The 13391-nt window shown below is 35.2% G+C and overlaps 4 protein-coding genes across 8 annotated transcripts; 2 read left to right on the top strand and 2 right to left on the bottom strand.

The window, feature by feature from the left end:
* The first annotated feature begins 268 nt into the window (after positions 1-268).
* Positions 269-1504, top strand: LOC110858260 (zinc finger HIT domain-containing protein 1). Its single transcript, XM_022106960.2, has 4 exons — positions 269-548; positions 630-732; positions 847-1020; positions 1307-1504. The coding sequence occupies exons 1-4, from the start codon at positions 410-412 to the stop codon at positions 1359-1361; spliced, it is 471 nt and encodes a 156-aa protein (XP_021962652.1). The 5' UTR covers positions 269-409; the 3' UTR covers positions 1362-1504.
* On the bottom strand, positions 1505-5855 carry LOC110858245 (glutathione synthetase). 2 transcript variants are annotated; one of them, XM_022106933.2, is made up of 16 exons: positions 5456-5855; positions 5153-5327; positions 4973-5072; positions 4700-4783; positions 4533-4608; positions 4018-4190; positions 3273-3315; positions 3151-3175; positions 3015-3063; positions 2886-2932; positions 2699-2816; positions 2481-2604; positions 2264-2398; positions 2002-2185; positions 1812-1902; positions 1505-1717 (listed from the first exon to the last, which is right to left on the bottom strand). In XM_022106933.2, the coding sequence occupies exons 2-16, from the start codon at positions 5238-5240 to the stop codon at positions 1564-1566; spliced, it is 1491 nt and encodes a 496-aa protein (XP_021962625.1). In that variant the 5' UTR covers positions 5241-5327; positions 5456-5855; the 3' UTR covers positions 1505-1563. The 2 variants fall into 2 exon arrangements, with proteins under 2 accessions (XP_021962625.1, XP_021962634.1); XM_022106942.2 differs by lacking the exon at positions 4018-4190 and adding an exon at positions 3600-3730.
* A 112-nt stretch (positions 5856-5967) lies between these two features.
* On the bottom strand, positions 5968-9236 carry LOC110854895 (delta(24)-sterol reductase). Of its 2 annotated transcripts, none has more exons than XM_022103328.2 (13): positions 9105-9236; positions 8848-9040; positions 8479-8789; positions 8362-8402; positions 7923-8143; positions 7712-7830; positions 7545-7639; positions 7242-7413; positions 7028-7161; positions 6818-6962; positions 6686-6748; positions 6435-6619; positions 5968-6223 (listed from the first exon to the last, which is right to left on the bottom strand). In XM_022103328.2, exons 3-13 carry the CDS (start codon positions 8710-8712, stop codon positions 6070-6072), a joined length of 1563 nt encoding a protein of 520 aa, XP_021959020.1. In that variant the 5' UTR covers positions 8713-8789; positions 8848-9040; positions 9105-9236; the 3' UTR covers positions 5968-6069. The 2 variants fall into 2 exon arrangements, with proteins under 2 accessions (XP_021959020.1, XP_021959027.1); XM_022103335.2 differs by having other exon boundaries at positions 8886-9040.
* Positions 9191-13293, top strand: LOC110854872. Of its 3 annotated transcripts, XM_035856890.1 has the most exons (10): positions 9191-9316; positions 10227-10232; positions 10439-10500; positions 10590-10796; positions 10915-11177; positions 11253-11516; positions 11662-11834; positions 11921-12242; positions 12317-12469; positions 12865-13293. In XM_035856890.1, exons 4-9 carry the CDS (start codon positions 10665-10667, stop codon positions 12465-12467), a joined length of 1305 nt encoding a protein of 434 aa, XP_035712783.1. In that variant the 5' UTR covers positions 9191-9316; positions 10227-10232; positions 10439-10500; positions 10590-10664; the 3' UTR covers positions 12468-12469; positions 12865-13293. The 3 variants fall into 3 exon arrangements, with proteins under 3 accessions (XP_035712783.1, XP_035712787.1, XP_035712776.1); XM_035856894.1 differs by lacking the exon at positions 9191-9316 and having other exon boundaries at positions 9354-10232; positions 10626-10796; XM_035856883.1 differs by lacking the exon at positions 9191-9316 and having other exon boundaries at positions 9355-10232.
* Positions 13294-13391: the final 98 nt, after the last annotated feature.

Here is a 13391-nt window from a genome sequence, read left to right as displayed (position 1 = left end):
GGGAAGTGTCGAACGTTGTTCAAGTGCTGAACTCAAGCTACAGTAGACACAGCTTGTGTTTCAGTTCAGCACTTGGACAAGCCGAATGGTAATTGGGAAAATTTAATATAATTTGTATTTGTGTTTGTGCAGTGATCCGGCGATGAAACAATTTCTTCTCCACTTGGATGAGACATTCGCCCTCGGGAGTAAATTTGTATTGACAGACCTTGATGAGAAACACCTCTTCATTTCTGCAGATATTGTGAAAACCTTGCAAGATAAGATTGACGAACTCTTGGATAAAATCAGTGTGCCACTCGCAGAATAAACGCTACTAAATTATATGATAACGTGTTATTCTCTGGGATTAGTTTTTCTTAACACTTCCTAATCAGTTATTGAATTTGTTTAAGCCACGCTTGTAATAATGACTTCTCGAGAAAGAGAATCTCGGTCAACGGCGTCGGGCCGTGTTTTAGACGCTGCTGCTCGCTATCGACGTCAAAAGAAAGCACTGGAGGCATTAGAACAAGATAATTTTCATGATGAACCTCATGCTGATCTGGGTATGTAAAAAATACAGATGGGTGTGAACAGATTCAGTGATAATCTTCGATAACTTGTATTTATCATTTTTCATGAGACAGTCATGAGTAAAAGAGCACCAAAGTTTCAAGAAACATTAGAGTCGAAAGCTGGAACAGGCCTAAAGAAAAAGAAAAAACGAGATTCAGAATATTACAAAATCAAGTATGTGACTGTTTGATTTTTTACAGCTATTATTTATTAAGATTCGAAATTTGTTTACAGCTATTGTTCCTCTCTTCGTAACTAAAATAATCATGTATTATACTTTTTGGCTAGATACCGAAAACCATTAAACCTCTTGGTGGAAGAAGAACAGTTGGCAAATCCCGAAGGCCCTAATTATTCCTCATGTGCAGCACCCCCCTCCAAATTTCCTTCTAGGTCCTTTTGCAACGTTTGTGGATTTGAAGCTTCGTACAACTGTGTTTCTTGTGGAAGCAAATTTTGTAGGTCAGTTGGCAATTATTTTATTTTGTAAACAACAAATTTTTAGGAAAAAATAATGTAGATTATTTGAAAAACAAAAGTATGTTTCTACTAAAACTCGAACAGTGAGTCAGCCCTTTCTACTACATCAACCTCTTCACCTAAGCCCTAAATAATTTACAACCCCGAAATATCAATTGTTTTTGTCAATGTATTTCGCCCATGTATTGGCATGATGAGTCCCTCTTAAAAAAATCTACGGATGAATGTATGAAGATTTTTTTTACAATTTTTAATTTTTTTATTACAGCATCAAGTGTTCGCAGACCCATCAAGAAACACGTTGCTTAAAGTGGACTGCATAACGTATGTGTAAATAATGCCCTCTAATGTTTGTGAGTTTGTGAATCCATTTTTTATTAATCAAAGTAAACTAGGATATTCTGATAAAAATTTTCAATATGGCATAGTTCAAAGCAATAAAAATATGGTCAACTTTACGCTTCAATTACTTATATCGCAGAGAGATATTTATTGCCGAATCATTAAGGCACTACTTAATCTGTACTAAACATGTTTCTTGGGTGCCTTTCCAATATCAACTAGGTAAACGCTATCCAACGCTCCAAAACCAGCGGCTACACCACCCTCATCTGCAGAACTGATCTTCGTTCGCAGCATGTGTCCAACTTGAGTGTTCTCCAAAATTGTATCTGCATTTCTGGGAAATCAAGACAAATACACACATCAGAACTTTAAAATACAGATAAATTGGAAAAATGTCATTTAATATTGCTTTTGTAATCCGTCATTACCCTAGGACCACCCCGAATATCCCTAGCTCACTAACTACTTCTGTGACAATTGGTCCTTGTATATTTGGTCTTATCATATAATTAGTTTGCACTGAAATTTTAAGTAAGTATCGTTAAATATTGTTTGAGGGAATAATTTCAGGAGAAAAAAAATCTGAGTTGTCCATCTCCATAATGATGTATAAATAACCTGGAGGGTTTATACGTTCCATTAAAATCCAAGCACTCCTTTCATCACTATCCTTAATTTTTTCGAGATATGATTTAACATTCTCTCCATACATGTTGTTGCCCCCACCTTCCCTTTGAGGCTTTAGAACAAATCGTGTTGGGTTTTCCAATGCCATTTGCATAGCTTTATCACCCACCTCGTCCTATGTGTAAGAACTACATTAGTATGATAAATACAGGACATAATATGAATATGCTTTTATTATTTTTCAATTATTTACCTTCCCCAAGGAGTAAAGACCAGTAAAGATTTCCTTAACAGACTCAACCTTATCAGGGGTCAAGTACTTATCCAGCATGCCTGGTCTAGCCAGTTCTTGTTGCACTTTTTTTGTTCCTGTCAAATGGTACTGAATCTACAATATTTAAACATTTGTTAAGCAACTAGCAGAATTAACCCACAGATCTAATTTTTGCACAAAAGTAATGTATACTGACCGAGGGACATTTGATGGCAAGAGACCGTTCAATCAGGAGCCGAGCATTCCATTCCGTTTCGGAATAATAATGATCAGGTGTGTATCCCGCTCGGAAATATACCACAGCAATTTCTGTGTCATTTCTGTAGGAAATTTCAAAAGGAAATCATCAGTGATATCATGTGACATGTGGTAACACATCATTATGTGACAAATGATTGTACTACATATTCATACAAAAAGAGGCGTTTTTCGTTATCCAACTTTCCAATTGTGGCGATTTCCGTTAAAGTATTCCTTATAACGCGGACCTTCGCATTTTGGCGTTGAATTTCAAATTCATGAAATCGTTGATCTTAATTGAAATTTTTACTAAATATATAGATATTAACTGATTGGTTTCTAAAATCAATGATAAAATTACCACAAATGTTGTACGTTACATCTTCGATTACAAACAAAATCGCTGACCTAATTAAAATCGGATTACATCAGTTCAGCAAAAGGTGTGTTTATTAGATAATTATTTCAACTGTGTTTTTGTATCTATTACATGGGTTGATTGTAAACTTTCCATGCTGATAGCATTCCTCCACAAAGTCCTTCAAATTAAACAAATAATTGAATTTTAATTGTAATTGAATTTGTTTAATTTTGTTTGTGCAAATACTCCATAGATTTGAAATTACCTTCAAGAGCGTTGTTATCTGGAAGCTGTAAAATTATCCATTTAAATGAATGTGTATGTCACTGTATGTGCAATACTCAATGTTTGAAAAAAAAGTTTTATTAAATTGTACTTATTTATTACATTTCGGAGTTCTGTCAGATGGCCTAATTCGGTCAACACGAACCTGTAAATAATGTAATAGGTATTCAGAAGGTATTGAGCAAAGTATTTGAACTAGAACATGATGCGTTTAAAACAAGTAAATACATCACTCAACTACGTATAATTTAGTAGCAGTGGCATTCGCTTAAACGAATAGAAAAACGAAACAAGTCATAAAGGTTCATAAAGGTTCTGCAAATCATGTAGCAAGAAATATTACGTAGTAGTATTTTAAGAAGTATTTGAAAAAAAGTTAAATGTGAGATTGGACAAAGATAGCACATAAGGAGTCATTAGTTCAAGTACCTATGAAGATCTACTAACACATTTGACAGAGCCCCAAAACTAGATGAAATGGTATTGATTTCCACTTGCTTCGCCACAAACAGAGACTGGTCAACGAAGTAATCTGATCTAAGAAGGGCCAAGGAGACATCCTACAACCAAAAATTGAACCAGTCATTAGATTAAAAATGAAAGTGGCAAATAAGTAAATTGTTTGCATGAGATCTTATAGTGACTGAAACAGAAACCCCCAGTTTGTAAACATATGCAAATTCTCCTCTCCTTTGTCTTTTCTTAACTATATACATAGGTGCAACAAATATTAGTGAAGTTGTTAGAAAAATAATCCATCCAATCACTTGACACAAATAAGCAACTTCAAGAAGAAAGCCCTCCATGCATTGCGACATTTCAATGCTCCCTATACTTAAAATGCTACCTATGTAGTTGTCCCGAGATAGGCCCCAGAAATCCAAACCCAGCGGCGATTGTATTGACCTCGACTTGTTTCCAGCAGCAATAAGGTGCACTTGTTGCTGGATCCTCCGAATGACACTTTCGCCAATCAGTTTCCAACATCAGGTCCGATCTCAATAAGCCCAGGGAGAAGGGCTTTTCATAAATAAATCCATATCATTCATTCATAATTCGATTTGAAATCAAGAAAAAACAAAAGGTCCCAGGAAATGAAATTGATTAAAAATAAATAAATGCAGGCAGTCTTAGTAGTTGCTGTACTTGGCAATATCAAGGAACTAACATTGAATGGACAAAGCATTATTCAAATAATTATACTATACCTATGAGTGTACATCCACAGCTCGATATACATATACTTATTAATATATTAAATTATTGGCATTAAATTATTTAAAAATACTCTGCTACGTGCACCAATATTCTATGTAAGTAATCTACTACTAAACACAAGCCCTTTGTTCATAAGAGACTCACTTGAGTGATTCCTTCAGCCCTCACAGTTTCATAAATATTGAATAGCCGACCAGTGAATTCGTCAACTTTAATAGTACTGCAAAATTAAAAAATATATATTATAGCATTAATATATACTAAATAATAATATGTAATCGTGTGGAATATGAAAATACTTGGCAAATTACGTTTCTAAAGAGTTCTTCAAAAAGTCGTAATCATGGGCTACTTTGTGCATCAGTTCATTCAGGACAGGTTGAATTCCCACAGCTCTAGAAAAGAATGAGCGATAAAAATGACATCATTAAACTATATTACAAATTAAAACGTAATTAAATGTAGTGAACGATGTGGTGGACAACACAACTTTGGTTGACAATGATTTTCAAACATAATTCTAACAATTAAACGCTATTATTATTTATGTATATGACTATAAGCATTATTTAAAAAATTGTTACCTTTCGAATTCACATCGAGGAAATGTGGACGGGAGAAGCATAAATGGGGCAAAGTTGATTGAATCTGGAGAAAAACTGTCTTTCGATCGCATTCCAGCGCCTACAAAAGGAAAGTTCCAAGCGTCATCAATACAATTTTAATAAACATTCGACCAAAATACATGGCTATTTTTGCCTTACCATGCATAATTGCCCAATCCTTTGCCTTTTGGATGAGCTCTTTCAAAGTATTACCGTCCGCCAACGGAAGTGGAATACAGGGTTCCATGTTACAAATTTGTCAAAGTTGACACTGGACAAAACTGATTCTACGACTGAATGGCAGTAAATTGCATGTAGGACGAACTTAACCCAGCTGAAATAACCATTTTACTTTTAGCGAGGAATAAGGAGACTACAAGATAAATGTTTCGGATATTATTTTTTGAAGTGAATTACAAATACTTTTTTTACACAATTGATATAATCACAAATTTTCGTTACCTGTAGAATTTAGGGAGAGACGAGTGCCAAATACAGAATTATTATGACTATTTTGTATCGAAAGTCTTGCCGAAAGCATTAAACTTTTCGGTGCAAAACGATGCAATCAATTTTTACAAACACAGCATCTGTATTACAGAGACACTCGACCGACATCGATCTGATATGAGGAGTGATTGATTGACAGATTGGATGACGATGAACTTGGGCATATTACTATTATTTAAGTGGTTAATATGAAAGATGACCTTGCCCTTGACCCCGATTGATTCTTGATTCTTGTGAGCGAGACACAGACAGCTTGTGTCGAGGTTCATTTGGCTGGAAACCCTTTATAATTAATTTATGGAATCAATAAAGAAATATTTTGGTAAAAACAACCAGAGTGCAGAGTGAGGAATGAATTCAGACAGAGAAGTGAAATCGATTGGAGCATGGTTGATCTACATTCGCTTGAAATGCAAGAATGAAGAATGGGCAATGCGAAATTGGTCTAACGAAAATGATTCCTCTGTGTGTCTTCAAAAAATCATTTATTTCAATCATATCAATTGGAATATTTCTTGCCATCCCAAATAAAATTTATTCGAGAACATGTAGAGAACTTACATTAATTAAGCTCTTGCAGATAGAGAAACTTTATCATAAACTTCTGGGAATGCTTCCGCTGATTTGGTCTTGCTTCTCACTCGATCGTATAAAGAATGATCAAACATTTGCCGAAATTCCTGCTTAGTAGCATATGTATCTGCGTACAACATTTGAAATCTGAAAGTAGGAAAAAGTATGAAATAATTATACAATTTGGTTACAACGTAAAAGTTTTGTATCAATAATACTCTCTAATTTGTAAAAACACCACAGAGTAATATACGTTTGGACTCCAAATGTGTAAACCTCCAAATTTCAGAGGTTTACGCCCAGCTTATTCTCAACTCCGTCTCATGACGATATTGAAATTTATGTTAATTATAATTACCCTTGGCATTGGCGAACAAATGACTCAATTTTTCGGGTCGTTTCCCTTGGATGAAAATTAGGAGAATTAGGAACGCCATATGCACCAATATCGATATACATGAGAGTAGGGTCGACAGTCTTTGAAGAATTTATGAGACCTTCTTTGTTTTCGAGTTTGAAGGGGCACAACCATAAAGGATATATCTGAAAACAAATGTGTAATTGATACAAGCTTTGTAATCAATTAACAGATTGGCAATATATCAGTACCCCAGTTTCCGTATCAAATACTTCAATAGCTTCTTTAAACTTATTCATAGGCACCAGCATGTCCTGAATCAATGAAAGTATTATAAACAAATGCCTTAATGACATGAATTTTATGAACAACTGACAAAAAACCTGTATCATGTGATTCTGTTCGTACAACTTTTTTACAGCTTCGGGTTGGGTGAGCTTAAGGAGACTAACTTTGGGAGGAACTAGCCAGCCTAGGAGGTATCGAAACACAGGATGATTTCCAAATGGAATTATTTCACGAATCTCCCTAAAATTAATACATTACATTTGTTATCTAAATATATATTTTGATATATTAATTATTTTCGAGACCAGAAAATGCTGCGAGAATGCCGATGAAAGTAATCTCTTATGGGAATATACTCTACTTGTCCTGGTCCGTTGGACAAACAACCTTCCACGTGCTTAAAAAACCAGGGTTTGAACCAGCGTCCGATTTCATTTACCTAGTAAGATGCATTGTGTTCTTTTTAAGTATGTAAAGTAATGGATATATAAAAAATGTTCTATTTCCAAAAGTAGGTACCTTTCCAGGTTCTGCAGAATTTATCATATTACCAACCATCACGACACCCGTGTCCTTTGTAAACATTAATCCTTCGACATATTCGTTTCCTTCTGGAAGAAATGTTTTCTCACGAAGTGTAGCATTTATTTCTTCAAGAGATTTCACTGGGAAATATTCTAATTTCACGAATCTGAAATAGGTTAATTATAACAATATTTTTAAATGCTATAAATTATCATGCATGCATTCATTATATACGTAGTCGTCCTCATCATATTCATCGTATTAATGGTAATAAATTATTCCTTTGTTATAAATTACCTAAGTGCAGGAATAATCTGAAGTTTCACGGAAGTTAGAAATCCAAGTGTGCCATAAGACCAAGGAATGCAATTAAATAAGTCTATATTTTGCTCCTGAGAATAAATTAGCTTAAATTGTACAGCATGTGCATTTCTTATTCAGGTGAATTTTTTTAGAAGGCCAACCTTATTACAAATCAATATTTCTCCATCCGCACTAACAATTTCAAACTCTCTGCATATGTGCTGAAATAGTCCATATTTATGAGATGATGTTTCAATCCCTGTCCCCATAACAAGTCCGCCTATAATGTCATGAGGCATGGAGTATTTTAAAGTGTAATAGTCTCATTTGAACCATGTACAACACGTAACCTATTTGCTAGGTTTAACTTACCAACAGTCAAATCATCCAATTCCGGTAATACAGGAATGGTCCAACCCAGGGGAATGAGTGTAGCAGTCAGTTGACCCATGGTTACCATCGGCTCGACAGTAACTTCCTGTCTCTCCACGTCGATTTTCAACACGTCAACTAGATTTACTTCAATCTTTGTCAATTTGGATTTGTATATTGGTTGACGAAATGAAATTGTTTGCCACCCTGGCCTAGCAGTACTATGAAAGACATAATAACAATGTATAACATTTAAAAAATGTGTGCATAGTTGCAAATACTGCTTTTCTCTCTCTTATTTAAACCATGCTGGTTCATATAGGTTTTCGTTTGGTGAGAAATTTATATGGAATCGGACGAGCCCTATCCGAAGTGTGTGTGGATGGGCTAACATTTGTACGCTGGTTATAAATTAATATAACTAAATTATAATTATTACCATAGCCTATTAGGTCTACCATCCAAGTTCCATTGTTTCACCTACATAAAAATTGTGATATGTTAGACATTCATATCACAAATAGTGAAATCACAAAAATCAGATCTAGTGAGCAACCTGCTTTTGAACATGCCCAATCTTCTCCAAATGTCTATCCGGAGCGGAAGCAAACTTGAAGATGACCCATGCCCTTATCCAATAGATCAAGTCATAGATTGCACTCATAGGGAGGAGAAACAAAATCACAATGACCCATCTGTAATGGATAAGCATATACTCCGTCCACGATGAGCATTCGTTGTCAACTTTTCCTTTCGAGTGACGACTCGCGTCAGTCTTAGATTGTGCCATTATTTTTACACTTTCAATATTTCTTCAACTCTGTCACAGAGCCTCTGTATTAATTCTTAAGTCAAGTATTTGGTAATCTAAAATAAAATAAATAATCAAAACGACTTTTGAATAGTATTAACTAAATTGTACCACCAGGAGCTTGGCACTTGGGGTGGGTAGTCGGCGGACACCTGCAGACGTCCAAAAATTGGTAGTCCGTGGTTAATTCAGATGCACATTGAAGAGGGAAGAGCGGCTGAGAGTTTGAAGATAGAGATGAGAATTCAGGCTGGTTCAATTGCTCATGATAAGTTTTATCTTGACAGCACCTGCTGCCTGCCGTTAACTGATGGAATGGATGTGTATACAATTAGTGATTGTGAAAAATAAGTTTGAAACCAAGAACTTACATTATTTATTAATTATGATTAATGACAGTATCACGTCAGTCACACGGTCACAAAAATACTACAGGATCGTGCTATGCTATGATTGAGGCGCTGGAATAGAATAGACACCGGCTGATTCCTCATTCAGCCGCCCTCAGCAGCTGATTGATGAACCAACAACAAAGCTTCCTTCCTTTCGGCGTCCTCACTCAGAAATCAGATGGCAAATAAATGTTTTAAAGTGTCATCAACAGAGATCCGTGATTAATGAATTTTTTTGTGGGATTAAGGATTAAGGATTAATGTTATTCCGGGATTAGATTAGTCCAGGATTAATTAAATAATTCAATTTGCTGGGATTAAGGATTAAGGATTAATTCACAATGCTTTTGAATTCGGGATTAAGGATTAAGGATTAATTAATCCTGATTAATTCATGATTAAGGATTAATATAATTTTTATTTTCCTGCACAGAATTATCGACACAGCGATATTAATGTGTCAAATCTCAAATACTTACAAAACGTGCAATATATAGTAGTATTGCGTTAAGTACGTAATAAAAATCAATGTTGGAATAATATCCTCGCCAATTACGGCAAGTTTTGGTGCACAAGCTATGCCCCTGGCCTTTACAGAGCCACAAGACTTGTCAAGTTCTTCGACATCAAAAAATGTGCCGGTCAAAACGAATGGCAAACCTTTCAGTTCAGTTAGATTCCTGTTCGCCATGATTAACGATTGAATCAGTACTTTTATGGAAGCAACAATATAAAGTTAAAAAATATAATGCATGCTAGATAATTTCAGGAGAGGAAAGTAGAAAGAATGGAAAAATATCACATGGTTGAGAATAACTGTTACCTTGCTCATTCGCAGTATTAATCTCTCGTGAGAATTAATCCTAATCACGATTAAGGATTAATAATTTGGGCATGCTTCGTCGGGATTAAGCATTAAGGATTAATGGAGCAAAAATATTTCGTCGGGATTAAGGATTAAGGATTGATTTCACACATTTTTTTGTTGGGATTAAGCATTAAGGATTATTAATCCTTAATCCCAATCCTTAATCCGTTAATCACGATTAATTAATCACGGATCTCTGGTCATCAAGAAGTTAATCATCGATTGTTTGTAAGATCTAGGTGAGTAGTGAACCGATAAAGCAAAAGGACAATTGCCCTTTTTAGTAAATATTCTTCAATCTTTGTTCTTTATCAAGAACTCAATACTTTATCACTTTTATCTGTAATACAGATTCTGTATACTTAATTATTGCTACAGTTTATTGTATTGATTTAATTGCATGAGTTATACAATTGTATTACCTTTGCATTTCTTTGTTTTACAGATGCGTCGATAAATATGGTACAATATATTGTACAAATGATGCATGGTGGACTTAATCGTTAGGTAATTGACCTAATCGAAAATCTAATTAGTAATTAATACCAAAATTAATTGTCATGTGCATATGCATTTACCAAACATTAACTTAACAGATTGACGTGCAATTTTCTCCTCCTAACGGACTTTAGACCTATGATCAATTAAGGAAGACCAGAAAATAGTGTGGAATGAAGCGGTCGGCCCTGGGTCAAAGTCTCCAAGGTGGTGTCAGTGTCACTGTTGACAGCGAAGACTGTGACTCGTCGTTCGAGGACACAGCAGAACCTAAAGCTAAAAAGAGAAAGTATTCGGAAAACACGGTAGTCACTGATTTGTTACCATTACATTGGCTAAAAGCTACTTAGTATTTTATTTAAGAATGTTTAATTTCATATAGTCATTATTTTACACTAATAGTAATTGATTTATTCATTTCAGTCATGGAACAAATTTTTTGAATCAAAGCGCAAAGATTTTGTCACCTTATTTCCTATTGTTGTACGTCAAGTACCCCATAAACCATCCTGTGCAAAATCATTCTCTGTAAGATCACCATCACCTGTAAGATCATCCCCCACAGACGATTATGAAATTGAGGAGTTCGATTCGCCCGAAAAAATTATAAGCGAGTTGGATCTAAATCAAAATACTGAAGAATCTTCTAATCAATTGACTATCGGTGCAGGGAGAAAAAAAGAAAAGTATATATTTCTGATTATCAGCGATAAAGATTTCGATTAAAAAACATTACCTATGTTAAATTGTAATTCTTGTAGACGACGCTTGGGAGAAGAACTAAAAGCCATCATCACAAAATATGATAACTCCGTCCGAAAATTTCCACAAGAGTACTATCTCAACAAATATGACGAAAATCAATCCATCACACTTGTTATTAGGCATGTATGTGGGAGAGAGAACAAGCTCATTTGGGCAATTTGTCGCCTTGTAGAACGTGGTGAAGATCGTTGCGTTATGTTTCGACCTTTTTATTTACCCGATGTGTCAGTGGGCGCTGTACTCAAGTTGTATCAACCATGGTAAGCAAATACAAGTTCGTATGATTTATTTATAACATCCGTTACATCCTCGTATTATTAATTCATAATGTAAATAGCAATAATTCCAACCATGTACATGCAAATGAAGAAATAAATTAGTGTACAATTTGTGGTTCATTTTCAGGGAAGAAGTCGACATTCCTGGAATTCCAATGCCCGTAATGATATGTACAGATTTCCACAGGTTTCCTATCCGCACTGATAACAATTTTGGAGTATCAGAAGACATGTTAAGAGAGCTAGTAGAATCGCTTCCAGTCCCGTTCAAGTCAAGTTACATCAAAGCAACTGCAGATTGCAAGTTTTTTTTTATATAAATTTGACTTATTTTTGTTTTTAATTCCACGCAATATTCTAATAATTTTTGACTTGGTTGATGATAGGTGATCTCCAATCTCTACTGTCTCGTGTCATCCCATTTCACCTGAAAAATCCCAATACGATCTTTAAGCAGACGAGCCTCATGCAACCTTCCATCGACCTCAATGCTATAATTTACCGACTATCATACCCAGCTTTAACTCCAACTTCATTGATATTAAGCAAAAATAATTTATTAGTTTGCGACTCTGATCACTTATTTTCTGTTTTACAACTTTCTGAGTTCGAGAGTGAGAAAAGGGAACACGTTTCCCAGTCTTTAAGGCCAGGAAATTATATCCAATTTAGGAAACTTGGAGTAGTCTCAAAAACGAGTATACTAGAGTGAGGATAATATAAATAAATCAGGAGAGTTGAATGAATAGTTAATTCACTAACAATTAATATATTGTATGTAGAGATTTCTCCTTGTTTCCAATTTTTCAACTGTTGGAATCAAATCAAAGGGTATTCTACACGCTATGCTTTCGGCATGATACAGAGTGGAAACAGGAAATGGAGTTAGATTTTCCATATCGTCCTATTCTGCGGAAGTGTAAATCCCAGTAAAAGTAAGCAAAGTTCAAATTCTACTATATAAATGATATGGATACAACATAGTTTGATTGAGGATCCGAGAGAGATAAAGAGTAGGAAATGTCCTGCTCAGTTTGTAGCTGCCTTGGTGGCCTGGTGGACAAGAAGCCGACCTCAATTGGTTTGGGCATGTTCCGGGTTCGATCCTTGGTGAGCGCAGTGAGTTGGTCGATGATTGCGCTCTAGGTGTTTGATTAAAGAGTCTTCATACTTGGTTTCCGTATCAGAGTTATGCGCAAACTATGGAAGACTTCTATCTGAGTGGGCAGGTGGGGAGGTACCTTTGGTGCTGGACTGTTGACCATCATACCCATAACATGATCACACCGTTATCTGAGACAAACTCTAATTTTTTGTTTATCTGTTGCAGCTGCCACTTCTTCACTACACTTTTCCAGACTGATTCCAGTCACCTCCTCATACAAAAATTTCTATCATTCCATTTTATCTGACACATAATTTTTCGTGAAGTAAAGTGAATGAGGTAATAAATTTACTCATTATTTTATTAACCTTCCGACATGATGACGAAACACGTGTATGTAAAATAAATATTTTAATTAAATCCCAATTTCGTTCCAATTGTCAATTGTTTCTACATTTATGGAATATTCTTTTATCCCTTTGCCACGCCGTGTAGCACGAACAAATAATCATCTCAACCTCGGATTTCCGAGTTTTGGTACAAGGGGTGGATTAATAAACTACTTTCATATATTGAATTGAAGCCTCTCAGTTTGTGGTGGCTTTGTATATGTAGCTTTTGTACACTCGTTCAAATAAAATGAGATTGATTTGATATTTTACCTGTTTTACCGCAGAAGTTGCATTATTTTCCTTTGGCTTTGTTTTGCTGATTGGATTGGTAACTGGCTCGCTCAAGTGGAGTCAGAAATT

The sequence above is a fragment of the Folsomia candida genome, unplaced genomic scaffold (genome assembly GCF_002217175.1).
Source record: "Folsomia candida strain VU population unplaced genomic scaffold, ASM221717v1 Fcan01_Sc001, whole genome shotgun sequence".
Classification (NCBI taxonomy): Eukaryota; Metazoa; Arthropoda; class Collembola; order Entomobryomorpha; family Isotomidae; genus Folsomia; species Folsomia candida.
This window is presented reverse-complemented; position numbering and strand designations above follow the sequence as displayed.